Source organism: Xiphias gladius, chromosome 8 (genome assembly GCF_016859285.1).
Source record: "Xiphias gladius isolate SHS-SW01 ecotype Sanya breed wild chromosome 8, ASM1685928v1, whole genome shotgun sequence".
In the NCBI taxonomy this organism is placed as follows: domain Eukaryota; kingdom Metazoa; phylum Chordata; class Actinopteri; order Istiophoriformes; family Xiphiidae; genus Xiphias; species Xiphias gladius.
The window spans coordinates 2,722,561-2,736,856 of NC_053407.1; the positions used below are offsets into that span (position 1 = coordinate 2,722,561).

General features: G+C 36.7%; 1 protein-coding gene across 2 annotated transcripts in view; it reads left to right on the top strand.

Moving 5' to 3' along the window:
- Nucleotides 1–2,552: 2,552 nt before the first annotated feature.
- The window catches only part of vps9d1 (VPS9 domain containing 1), a 48,795-nt gene continuing 37,051 nt past the window's right edge, over nt 2,553–14,296 (top strand). For both annotated transcript variants that reach the window (XM_040133090.1, XM_040133091.1), the window contains exons 1-6: nt 2,553–2,688; nt 4,769–4,841; nt 6,178–6,381; nt 6,521–6,656; nt 7,136–7,247; nt 13,957–14,019. In XM_040133090.1, the coding sequence (XP_039989024.1) occupies nt 2,596–2,688; nt 4,769–4,841; nt 6,178–6,381; nt 6,521–6,656; nt 7,136–7,247; nt 13,957–14,019 (681 nt within the window). In that variant the 5' untranslated portion in view covers nt 2,553–2,595. The remainder of the gene's footprint in view (nt 2,689–4,768; nt 4,842–6,177; nt 6,382–6,520; nt 6,657–7,135; nt 7,248–13,956; nt 14,020–14,296) is intronic.

Here is a 14,296-nt window from a genome sequence, read left to right on the forward strand (position 1 = left end):
ATTTTTTTTTCAGAGTATACACAGCTAGCCGACCGTGAGGAGTTATTCACTGAATTCTGAAAAGTGTATTGGAATTAGAGTTGCTGTCTATACCTATTGTTGCACAAAAGCGCCCAGTATCATTTTTTTTGTGTCCAATCAGAAACTCATGCACTGGTGTATGCTTTACTCTGACACTTGTTTATGTCAATAGAATGGTCCTCACCAGAGCAGTGACCACATGTTTAGCCATTTTTTTGTCAGAGCACAAAACAGAAAGAATGAAGAAAATAAGTAAACAGACATTACATTTCAAAGAAATGTGACAAAAAAAATGTACATTCTGTGACAATGATGTCAAATAACTTTTTCCAGTCTGAACCCTGTTGTTATGGATTTTTCTGCAGGGTCAGTATTGCCAGAGGGAACGAGATCTGTGTGAGCCAGAATCTCAGTTATTCAAGATGAGAAATATTACAGATTTGTGACATATTTACATGCATCCTATTTCTTAAATTAACAGTGGGTCCAGGAACTGTGTAACTTTTGTTTCTAACTTTTCATATCAGAGGACCTGTGCACTGTCTAGTATGACTTTTTACTGACAGTGATTCAATCCTGCAATTATCTTTCTTGTGTTTAAAAGTTAATGCCCTACATGTCATTATTTAGAATAAGTCACAAAACACCCAGTCAGTCAATTAGGGCCTAGTGAGTGCACATTTAGTTAACAGTATATTGACAAAAGTCACATAGTGAGTTAGCAATGAGAAAAAAAGGAAATATGCTTGAGCATAAAAGTAATACTGCAGAATGTTAAAATACTCTGATCGTTTTTCCACAGGCTTAACTTTAGTATAGGCCATACTGTTTTTCTGCCTACGCCCAAAAAATATTTTTAAGTTTAGGCTTTTGACATACCCTACCATTTTCCTACAACTTGTTGTCTATCCCTTTTAGATGTAGCCTATGTAACAACTGCTGTAAGTCTCAAATTAATAATGTAATTGCAACATGCGGGCTATCACATCTCCATCACAAGAGTGACTTACTTGAAATTTTACACAATTCAGGCCTAATACTCCTGGACATGATTTAGGCATTCTCAAAAAAACATAGTCATCAGGAAGTCCGAACATCATTGTGTTTTCATGCAGAATAGGAACCAGATTCAGCATTCTATTATCAATAATATTCGATTAATATTCTAATATAATTATTCTAATATTAATATTACAAATGTTGTGTTATCTGATTGCTCTACAGTTACTCTGTGTATTCCAGCTATAAGAGAAAGAATAACAACATCTCATCCCTTTTGGAGTACTGTAGTTCCATGGAAACGTGCCTTTGCAAGAAGTCTGTGTCACATCCATTTGCCTGTGTGTGGATATCTTAAAAACAAATTATTTCAGTCAAATTTACTACTTTTATAATGATTTTCTTATATCATCCTATATATTTTTATTGCACTTACACTGGAAAGCATTTTGTGCTCCTTGATTGAAACCTGCTATACAAATACAATCATTATCATGATTATTAAATTCAATAATCACATTTGGTGGAAATCTAGGCCATAGGTGATGAAAAACTGGAAAGTTCTGAATTCAAATACAGCCACCATGTTCCTTGAAGTTGTTCCTCACAAATTCTAAATTGTGAAGGAAAGAAGCATTTGTTTCCTCTGGATGCCCTTATCCAACAGCAATCTGTCCATATAGGTTATGCTCATTTCCACTAACAAAAATGTTTAGTTTTTTTGAATATTTTGCAAAAACATTTACCACTGCTTATTTGTTTATTAGTTTATTTGGATACATATTAACTGTTATCAGCACCACAGCAACTTTTCCTGAGATCCCTAGAAAAAAAAAAATCCATGATACATGTACATTTCCACTCAGACCCAGCAATATTGTGGATCTAAATTACCATAATTTGGAGGCCATAAGTAAATACCCCAAATACCGAAGATTAGTTACATATTAACTGACACACCACCTATACAGCCAAACTGCCAACATACAGTATTCATCAAACTCTGCGGATAGAACTGACTAATGATTATTAGTTAGCCTATTTGGCTAGAAGCTTACAGGCTTCCCGATATGATCACATTGTTCTCCAAAGCTAACCGAAAAAAGTAAACATTCTTCGTACTTTAATATTTTATCAATATAATGCACTTAGAGATAGAAACAATGATGAAACAAAGAAGTAAATCAGAAAACAGTACAAAAACAATTGGGAAAAATCGGTATAATGTAATGTCTACCTTGTAGAAATGCGAGTTGTTCACAAGCATTTCAAAGAGAAATAGTATTTTTCAAAGTATTCAAAGAGTATTTTTTAACCTTTTCAATCACAGAATTGTTTTAATGACTACTTAGTGAGACATAAAGTGACAGAGAGATGGTGAATGTGTTTACTTTTCGAATTTTAAAAAAAATTAATTTATTATTGTAAGTATTTAGATGAATTAGTGGCTTGACTGCCACTCCCGTACAGTAGGAGGCAGTATACACCTTTAAATTTGTTAACAAGCTGCCATGACTGCGCAAACAGACGAAGGAAGAGGAGAAGGGGAAAAGAGGAAGAGGATCCAGACTAACCATGGCTACAGCTGACAGTATTATGAAACCCCTTCAAAATGCCATGAAAATGGCCAAAGTAGCAATACAGCTAGATGGAGGGAGCAAACACAAGGTAGTGTGCTACACAGCTTGACTCAACGACAACACGCAGTTTTAACACCACAGGAACCAGTCTGTAGTGATGTAAACAGACGGAGGGGGGCGGGAGCTGTTAGTGGGTTAGTAAGCTAACCTGTCATTTCAGTTCGTCGTTTTCATGGTTAACGTAAACACACTAGCTGGACCGAGAAAAGAGTCATTCAAAGGCGGAACGCATTTAATGTTTATTCTATAAATTTCACTTGTCATTAAATAGAAGCACTGCTAATTTTACATGTTTTTAACTGACTAACCATTATTCGCGTAGTTAATGTCACTTATAAATTTAGACCCAAGTTAACTTCTCATTCTAAAAGCACGAGAGATTCGTCACTTTAAACACTACACAAATAAAAATCTTAATAAACTATACTTTTATTTTAAACTATTCTAATAATGCTATTTCACTATTGAAGTAGATTTGTACAACTAGTAAAAATAAAGTAAATAAAAACATAACTTTCCTAGTAGCCTATATCTGACGGCTAAATCAGATGACACAAGACGCTATCTCAAACAAGACATCATAACAGTAAGATAATATCAGCACTATTTAGCACAGGTGAATGTACTGTATGTCTCATAATAGAATAATTATGCATTGTAGTTGTTGAGATATGAAGTCAGTTACAACATTTTATACTAGATATATATGAATTTCCCTACTGCTATCATCTTCTCTCATTGCCCCCCATGCTCTACAAAGACCATTTACTTTTTTGTATTATTTATTTATTTATTTTTTAATGTGAGCACAAAATAGTTTACTGTAGATTTTTTAAAATCATTTTTTGTTCAGAAACTATCAGCATTTTCAGTTTGAAATTTAGAAAGTAACAATGGCTAATGCTATTTTAAATTATTTTACTATTGCTATATCGGCACATACGGCCAAAACCAAACTGTGACGCAATGAAAGCAAATTTTAAAGGATTTATGATAAATTCAGTATAGGCCAACAAAAACAACCCTTTTTGAAGTGTGGTGGTCAGATGACGCTTAAGTTAACATCAAATTTTTAGTTGCAAATTTGCGAAAACTATTTTGATAATGAAAGTAAGAAAGGGCGATGTCACTGTAAATCTGTATTCTTGGTTTACAAAACCTCGGTTTGCACAGATTACGTATCCCAGAGACTTGTCATATCTCGACTAGATTATCCCAGACAAGCTAAAGACTCTTTAAAATACAGTTTTGGATTTGTGAAACCTTTATTCTGTTTGAGAAAACAAAAAAAAAAGAGATTTCACAGCTTTTTTCACAACTCTACCACATCAAAACAGGTCCAGACCAATTCCCGAATCCCTTAACTTTCCCCTTAACTGCAGAATGTATGCTTGAAATCGGAAGTTAACTTCAGCGTTGTCGTCAGTGGAACTAATGGTTTAAATGGGGGGGTATACACAAGATAATGTGGTATACAGAGTCTGTGGTGTATAGTATTTTTAAAAACTGTTTATCTGGATATAAAATACAAATTAAATCACCTATATTTATTAGCCACTAGTAATAGTGAAATAGCAGTAATAGTTAACTGTTTAAATAGTTGTGTTGATTATATAGTTACTTTTTACTACAACATAGTGACCTCTGGAATTGGATTAGATAGTGTTTCTGTACTTAAAAAAAGAATGACTGAGTCCTTCATCAACAAATGGAATTTCATTTAAACACTAAATGGACCGTACAGTACAGTAGAAGAATGACTATCCATTCATCATACCCACTTATCCTGTTCCAGGTTGTGGGGGGGTAGAACATATCCCACTATTGGTTGGGCAAAAGCAGAGCATACCCTGGACAGATCACCAGTCTGTCATTGATCTTAAAGCAGTGACTAAGTTTGAAATAAAGGCAAGCACTTATTCAGTAGTAATTTATAAATATCGAAAATAAACTGAAATAAACATGATATTGACTTGACATTGGCTCTACACAAACTACAGCTGAAACGATTGATGCTAATCATAATCATAATCTCTGTGGGTATCTTGCATTGTTTACTGTTTACTTTAATAATAAAAGGATATTACATGTTTGTGTTCTCTCTTCAGGAAGCTTACTGTGAATACCTCCGGACGATCAACTACATATCACATGCACTTTTGGAAGAAGCTGGGTCACAAAGTAAGATCTGAGAAGCAGCATATATGACTGATGTTAAAGATGTATAGTGAGATATTTTATGTTAAGATATCTAACCTCATGATTACTTTCTCTATTACTTCTTTAGTATGTGCACTCAAATCATAAAAAAATGACTTTTGTTTATGGTTCACATCTAAACTTAGTTGTGTCATGGTGCCATGCTGTTCCATGCCTTTATTGCCATCATGTTAAGTCCAAACGTTTCTTGTTTTATTTTGTGTGAGCTCACCAAAAAAAAATCTTTTGAACTAAATTCAAATTGTAATAAAGGATTGAAACTTCAAAAGCAGAGACTGTTTACATTCTCCTGTGCTGGGGTCATATGCTTCATATTCTATTGATTTTTTTGGGCCTGTTGCCCTTTTTTCTCAGGTGATTTGATTTTACTTTCATGGGCACATATTTATATTGAATTAAATAAAAAATATGTTGCAATAGAGGATAACCATAGCAGTAACATTAAAGCTGCATTAAGAATTCTCAGCCCTCTACCAACATCTAGTGCTAACCAACAGGAACTGCAACATTAGAAGGAATTTCAAAGACATATATAGTATTATGATCACTTTGTACTTTGGTGAAAATCTTACTGCTGGGTTAATTTTACTTGATTATCCCACTGTCTTTTCTGTTTAATTAAATTAATTTTTTGCAAGTGGCTTGAAGTGTTTCTGAATACTGCTTAAGACTAAAGACAAGACAGCGTACTGTGTCACTGTAACCTGTGTTTTAAAAGAAATCAATATTATTGAGGTATTGACTTTTACTTGTTGCTCAAAGACACACTCCATTATTTTGTTACTGTATTCAGTCTGGCCCCTAACAAATTTACTTACTGTTTTGAAATATGTGTTTGAACCAAAAGGAAATGTGCAGGATTGGGCAAGAAAAAAAAAAGTGTTTTATTAGAAAAAAAAAGGAAAAGAAAGGAAAAAGACAAAAAAAACACATATATAATACATATATAATATATCTTACTGTACATACACTTTTATGAACCAAGAAAAAAGCCTCTGAGGTTTGAACATTGTCAGTGGATTGGTTGATGGGACCAGTCCAGACTTGCCTCGTGGAGACAAACAGAGCAGAAGCAGCACCCCCTGCCAATGTAGTTAATCATTCTAACCAGACTTGAACTAATCAACTTGAATAAAGTAGTTCAGCATTAGCACAAAATTGGCCAAGATCTTAAATTCCCTGTGATGACCTTTATGTAGAATACCTGTATTTGATTAAACATCCAGGAGGGCCTTTTCTGAACAAAACACTTCACATAATTTTTTCTTTCTTCTCTTTCTCTCTGTCCCGGCATCAGAGGAGAGAGAGATGGTGGCGGTGGAGGTGGAACGGATGTTGAGGCTAGCTGAGCAGTGTTTGGAGCGAGCAAAGTCGTTTATAGAGAAGAGCACTGAGCCCCCTGACCTCTCTGCTTCTGACTCCGCTTCCTCCTCCTGTTCACCTGCCCAACCAGAACCCCATCAGACTACTGTCCTCTCGGTCGCCATTACTGCAAACACTGGTAAATACATCCCCTCCTGTCATAGGCATCTCTTTTATAAACGTAATGTTCAATCAATGCTAACATGATTTCAGCATTTTTTCACTCTTCTTCTCGTCTGCTGTCACTGTCCCTCCATCTGGTACTCCTTTTAATACAGGGCGTAAAGCAACAAGCCCAACAAAGACTGGTCACCGCAGGGTGTTGTCAGATGGTGGCGGGGAGCTCTCCCCTTTTCTACCCCCTGAAGTTTTCCAGAGACTACAAATAGTGGAGTCACAGGACACAAGCAAAAAGTAAGGGCAAATATTGCCCCATTCAATGCCAGATATCCTCTGAAGGGAACAACACAGCAGGGATATAAGAAATTTCGCTGAAGCAAACAGATTCTTACTTGGCTCAATGTCTTAATCATATTAATTATGGACCTGTGGTTGGAAATTAAAGAATTAAAAATCTTGCTCCTTCTCACTGCTGTCTTTGTGTGAAGTTCTCTTTATGCCTAAGGATAATTTTTATCAAAACTATTAGATTTAACTTGCAGAACCTTATCATCGCCATTCTGTATGTAAATGTTGTTGGTGCTTGTATGCGCTTTTTATTAGAATATCATCCATGCTGATTTGAAATATACAGCAGTCTCTGTTGAAAAACAAGAGTTGTAACTGTAAGCCTGTCATGATGACAGGTAACTAGTTTATGTGCTTTTGACACTCCCCCAAGTAACATATTGCTTGTTTGTATTTTGTTTGTGTTTGTGCGTGTGTGCACATAGGGAGCTGACTCCGATTGAACAAGCGTCACGTTTGAACCAGAAGTTGAAAGCCAATTTTGAAGCTCGTCTTGCAAGGCTCACACCTAGTCAGGCCTACCAGAAGACATCCTTGGTAATTGAGTGCATGTGCTTTTGTGTGTGGGAGTGAGGAATGTAGGAATATGTGCAAAAAGAAACCCATAAAGAAAGAAAGAACACGTAATGAGCAATAATTATCAATAGCCTAATCCTTTACTTTATTTTTTGAGTATATGGAGCTCTGTGCATGCTAAGGTCGCACACCTCCAGCTGCTGCAAAGACTGTGAAGTTGCTTGCAGGCGACCAAGGGAAGGCGCTCCTCTTGACCACTTGCTGCCCTCATTTGTGGGGTGTCACTGGCTTCTAGCTGCAACATCATAAATTTGATAGGCAACACTTTGCTGCATAGGATTCCAGAAACTCAGTTGAACATGAGAGAGGTGTAGAGTTAGTTTTGGGTTCTGTTCAAGCCTTCAATTGAGCATGGATAAGTAAATTACAATGTCTTCAAACTATATGACATCAACGCCAGCAGTTTGCAGACACATGAATTATGTTACCACAAGGCTAAAACATTAACTCACGCTTTTTACGTCATTTCAGATATTTAATGTAAGGCTATTGTTGATTTCATATCACACAGATTTCAGTCAAAATCTTGTTAAATGTGTGGTTAAAATTAGGTTTACATTCTGCCAGCTATAATTTCAGAATAACTGGCATGTGGAGACATCAGTGAAACCACACACTTGTCTTGTGTGTAATGGCAAACTTTGCTTTTGACAGCAGGGAAGCTGGTCTGTAAATGCGCATAAATCTGCTATAATCCTAAATATCATGCTGCACAATGCTTCTTCTGTTAAACAGCACTAACGTGTCATTGTTGCACACCTGAGCCATTTCCCTGCACGATGCTACTGACAGAGTTCAAAAACAGATGTACTGATGTGAAGCAGACACAGTGTAGGTTTTGAAATGCCCTGCAAGTTGAACATCTTGGCGGGTGCACCTGGCTGCTGTCGATCCCCCTCCTTACACAATGTCCTCTTTGATTGGATTAAAATTTAAATATTCCCGTTTTACGTTTGCCTGCGTTATTTTACTTAATGTCTTAGAGTGGCGTAAAATTGGGGGGGGGGGGCTGTCCATATAACACAAAACAATCCAACAGGACCACAAACTGCAACCTCCAAAATGACCATAAAGTTGAATCAGCACCTCTCTAAAACAGTTTCAACACAAACTTAACATTAGACCTGTCATGAATGTAGGATTTATTGAAGGACTGCTGTATTAGACTGCATTAGTTTCAGACAGGTATACCTAATAAACTGCCAACCAATTGTGCTGTATAAATAGTGTAGATAAATGAGTCAAATTACATTGTAGATAAATAGAACATAATCAACTTAATTCTTGAAATGTAAAAACATCTTTTTAAGTTTTTTATGGGTTCTAAATAAGAGGTAAGAGATCTTATTTATTTTGCACACTGCAAATAAACTTATTTGCGTATTTCCCACAGGGACCAGAAAAAATATGTGAATCCTTTGCAGTTACCTGGTTTTCTGCATGGAATGGTCATAAAACATGACCTGAACTTCATCTAAGTATAAACAAACACAATGCTTAAACTAATGACACACAAACAATTATCATTTTTGTGGCTTTATTTAACACATAGTGCAGGTGGAAAGAAGTAAGTGAAACCTTGGATATAATAACTGGACAAACCTCCTTTGGCAGAAGTAACCTCAAACAAGCGCTCCCTATAGCTATGAATCAGACCACAGAGTAGGAGGAATTTTGGACCATATGTCCTTAGAAAACTGCTTCATGTCAGGCATATTCTTAGGATGTTTGGTGGGAACAGGTCTCTTGAGGTCAAGCTAAGGCTTATCTATTGGGTTAAGGTCTGGGCTCTGACTAAACCACTCCACAAGGCCAATTTTCTTTGTTTTAAGTCATTCCGTGGTAGATTTACTTTTGTGTTTTGGGTCATTGTCCTGCTGCATCATCCAAATTCTACTGAGGTTCAACTGGCAGACAACCACCCTGATATTGTGTAGTGGAACTACTATACTTTGAGATTAAACTAGCTCTCATGAAAATTGGGGCATGTTCTTCGATTGTAGGAAAACAAATAAACCAAATTACTCAGTCTTTTAATTAGGATTAGTAAGCTCTCATTTCAGGGATCTGTCTCTGATTTAGAGGAATACACAAGACTACAACTTGGTGATAAATGAGGATATTTATTATAGCTGAATGTCTATAAGTAACTGAATAAATTAAGTATTAAAAATGAGCACATGACCAAGAGTTCTGAATAAAATAGATGAATAAAATTGATATTTGAAATCCTCCACTGGAAGTCATCTGACCGTTTTTCAATGGTAGCTAGTTCAGGGACTGCCAGCAGCCATTTAGGGAAGAGCCTGGTCTAAAAAACTCAGTCCACCTTGACACTTTCATGGCCTATGAAGACTGAAAGTGTCTCACCTTCAGACACAGGATATAAGTTGCCTTTTTTTCTAAATCCTCAAACTCACCAAGCTGTGGGGTCTTGAAAGAAAGGAGGCGGCCCTTCCCCTCCTGCCGCTCCCCCACATTGAGAGAGAGAGAGAGCCAGTTTTGGAAAACTGTATTCCACATCCTCCTCCAACTGGCCTGTGCACAATTCTCCATCATTAAGGTCTTCAAGTACTCTGGAAGTGACACACATACCTCGATAATCCAATTTAACAGCCTGGGTCTGATGTTGGTATACTGTTGCAGCATCCTGGCAGGCGTCAGCTGACTACAAGCGGTGGATTGTATATGGGAAAGGATGTCATCATTCTTCCTGTCCTCCTCCTTCCACTGGCAGGTATAAGGCAGGGGCTCTTATTACTCTGACAAGAAACTCTGACTGAAAACGCTATTTTGCAGCAACTTTTTGTTGAAAGGCCAATATCATCTGAGTTTTTGTCCAGGAGAGATGATCAAATCTGCACTGATGAAATGGTTATGAGTGACACCAACTGGAGTAATGGAGCTACATACTAGACTGGACATAAGTGACTGTGAAATGTAGAACCTATCTAGCCTGGTTGCACTCACCCCTGTGTTGCTCACTTTGACCCATGTGTACCATCTAGCAATGTGGTGTTTCAACCTCCATACATTGTGGTGGTGTACAGAGGCAAAAATTACGAAAATTGTGTCACTGTCCAAAGACTTATGGACCTAGCTGTATATTTCAGTTTGTTGAGTAAAATATTAGTCTCTGTTCTGTGAATACTTTATCTGGTATTGTCCCTTTCCTTGAGAATCATAGCCAAGATGCCCCCATAAGCTCGTACAGAGAGTTCATGTCCCTTGTTTATCATCATCAAAACATCTGCCTTTTTGGATTGGAAGAAGGTGGTTCCATGTCTGGTGAATATTAATTCTGGTATTTTTATCGTGGGAGGTGAGAAGGGCATTTGGAAATACCTGAGAATGTCTGAAAAGTTTTATTTAAAACCATTTATCTCTTAGTAGAATTCAGAAAAAGCAGGGGTGTCCACTCTACACCTGAAAGATACCTTGATAAACTTGGGAATTCATTTTCCCCTTGATGAAGGTGAGCTGTCCATGCCCAGAGGCAGCAACCACCATAATTCACCGTTGGTGTGATGATTCCATGTTGTTTTGCAGTGCCCCTTTTACACCATACATAGTGCCGCATATTCTTCCAAAACTATTCAACCTTAGTTTCAATAGTTTATAAACATTTCCCTAGTAGCATTGTGGCTTGTCAGGGTGCTATTAGGCAAACTTAAGGCAAGCTGTGATGTGTTTCTTCTGGAGAGCAGCAGTTTCCTCTGCTCCACGCGACCATGCACCTTGCACCTTGATGAACAGAGAAGTTAACCAGCTTCAATGATTCCTTTAATCCTTTAACTGTTACTCTTTTTTTTTTTTTTTTTTTTACCTCACTGAGCATTCTGTGTTGTGCTTTTGGAGTTATCTTAGCTGGGCGCCCACTTCTAGGGAGAGTAGCCATAGTATTGTAAGACAAATTTATACTTAAACGCAGATGATTCCAAAGGGTTCAGTTACTTTTTTCTAATGTTGACTGTACCTAGTGAATATTAGGGAAGAGAACAGTGAGACAAAGAAAGACTGAGCATAAAAGAGACAGAAACTGAAACCAAACAGACACTGAAAAGTAACTTCATTGGTCCTTATTTCATTGATGTTACTGAATTAAAAATAGCTGTTAAAACTCTGAGCACTTATGTAGCTTAGTTTTAAATTTTTAATAAATTTGTGAAAATTCTAAAAACAATTTTCACTTTATCATTATGGATCATTGAATGTAGATTGATGGGCAATTTTATCTAGTTAAGATAAAATCTACAACACAATAAAGTGTGCAACAGGTGAGGGGTCTGTATATTTTTTGAAGCCACTGTAGAAAGACATTAGTCATTTAGGTTAAATATGCAGTTTAACAAGTGCATAAAATGCGTCACTAATAAGATGACAAAAACACTGTGCACAATGGCCTCAGCTGTACTGTAAATTTAGCTCTAAACACTGCTGTGCCTCATTACAGCCTCACAGAGCTGCTAGGATGGCTGTAGCCTCTTAGTCTTGTTTATGGATGAGAACACATGAATTCAGTATTAGTTTTGGTCTCTGTGATGTTAAATTATCACTTTGGAAAGAGGTACAAGCTAGGAGTTCTTTGATATTCTTTGGTCCCCTCTCTCTTCTGAATAGAAATAATAGAAATGAATGACCGGAGTTTCACAAGGATGGAGCAGCAAGGGGATATGAAATAAGATACTTGGGATGCACTCTTAGTGTAGCCTTCAGGTTCAGTCCAAAAAAGGACATGTTCCAAAGGTTTGTGCAGAAACCTGCCCCTGATTTAGGACACAGGTATAGTATGCATGTACAGAACCCTGCACAGTAGAAATCAGTAGTAGCCAGCATGAAGGCTGGTGTGCTGTAGTAGCACTTCATGTATTTTCAAGTTGTAGCGAGGCAACACATGTACATTATCAAATATTTACGAGCACCGCAAATATGCAAGTACATTATAAAACTTTAAATCCTTAAGAGAAAAATATATCTTTAAAATATTATTATTTTCTTTCAATATAGTGTCTAAATATAATAAGTCAATTTGTCTGAACTCTCTGGACCTTTGTTGGACTAATGCGTATTATAATAATACTTTAAAATGAACAAGTTTAATGAGTTCAACAGTGAAACTAAAAGTTTTGTAATTGGTTAAGCATCCGTGATTAGACCATGTTCTACAGTTAAGTGATCAGACACACTTCTTAACATAAATAAAGTGTTCATAACAACCACTGTCACTTCAAAACGACTTCATTGTTTTCCACAAACACACTAAACTCCTTCAGCAGTGTGCTACTTCATTAGTTCAGAAGAAAAGCTCACTTAACAGTCAATTCTAATACCTTAAATTAGATGTACAAGTTAGTGAGGGAACTGAGCAATCGTAGTGGAAACTCTGTAATGAGTCAATAAAAAAGGGATTGAAAACCATGATTACGCTCTTATCAGCAAAATAATTCTTGACTTTAGGAAGCCCTGCAACCGGCCTGAACAGAAATGATGACCGATGCACTTTTTTTTCATAAGTGGTCTAACTATTTTTATGCGACATTGTGTGGTGTTTTATTTTGTATTATTTGTGGTACTTCCGGTCAACGCATCTGACAACTTTATTAAAAATGAATACCTGCGACATAGGGAATTGGGTTGTGTAGAGATCTCTTGACCGCATGGGTTATTTAGGAATAGATAACGTCACAGCTACAAAGCAAAACTTTCTCTGCTCGTCGTATTCGTCTCTTTGGTGAAAAAGGTCCCTATCTCCAGACAGGAAAATGATGGTAAACGAGATATCATAGCATTTAACCTGTAGCTTAGTTAGACCCTTTCTAAATTGCCATCGTTATTAAGCTAACTAATTTTCCCCCGATATCCATTATGAGTTGTGTTGGACATTTAAAAAAAATGTTAACTTATCATTCAGATGCGGAAAATGTTTTGGCGTCAAGTGGAGCTTCGTGCTTACTGGAGAAAACTAAAGGCGTTTGTAAAGGTAAAGTCATATCAGCAAGCTAATTTACGGTAGGGAGGGTTAACGCCACACAAACATTCATAAATGTCAAGAGCTGTGTTACCTAGCATTTATTGCATTTTTTTTTTTTACTTAAAAGAACAATACCAAATTTATAGACTTTAGAGAGTTTTTTGGCTCCACAATCAGCAAGGAGAGAACAGTACTAAATTATGTGTCGGCTCACACATAACACGTAACTGTATAACAGCAGTCCTGTCTGGAAGTTTGGAAACGCTGCAGATATCATTATAGACGTCATCTAGTCTTTAGGGCTTTGTTGTAATGGTAGACAGTATAATTTTGACTTCTAGCCTGTGTGTTGTACCTGTCCTTTTTGTATATCAGACTGTAACATGGTGGTGGTTCTTTTTCCCTAATTTAAGATAAAGCTTAATTTACGCACTTTGTTTATAGATACCGAAGGTTTTAGATTGGAGTTGGGATGGGCCATGACATAATGAATTGACATTTCAAACTTAATTTTTTTTAAATGCACGTGGTATATTGGTCCTGCGTGCCTGACTTCTTGTTTCCCTTGGTAATATTTAAAAACCAGCCATAAGTTAATTTCCAATCTTGCTGAAATTCTTGATATTCCTTGGTAATACTGTATTTGATTGCATGAATGCATGTTATTAAAGTGATTTCCCTTCCTCTTTTGTAATGCAGAAGCTCTCACTCCAGCGGCAGATGATGGAGAACCTCATCATAGCCAAGGCCAGACAGGATGCTGTATCCTTCTTTTGTCAGCGTTAGTACTGTTTTGACTGTGTTGTGGAAGTCTCCATTTTTTTTTCCTTGACTGGTGAAGGTTAGCTTTACTTGTATCATTTTGCTTCCATGTTCAATATCTTACATACTTTATTTGTCCTAACTGATAACATTAACCCCTGGTTTCCAAATCGACAAATAGCAAACATCAATCTCATAGGAAACGTATATTTAAAAGCTAAAGAGGATCCTATATCTACTCAAGTCTTTGACGCATATAGCAACTTTTAGCTGCCAT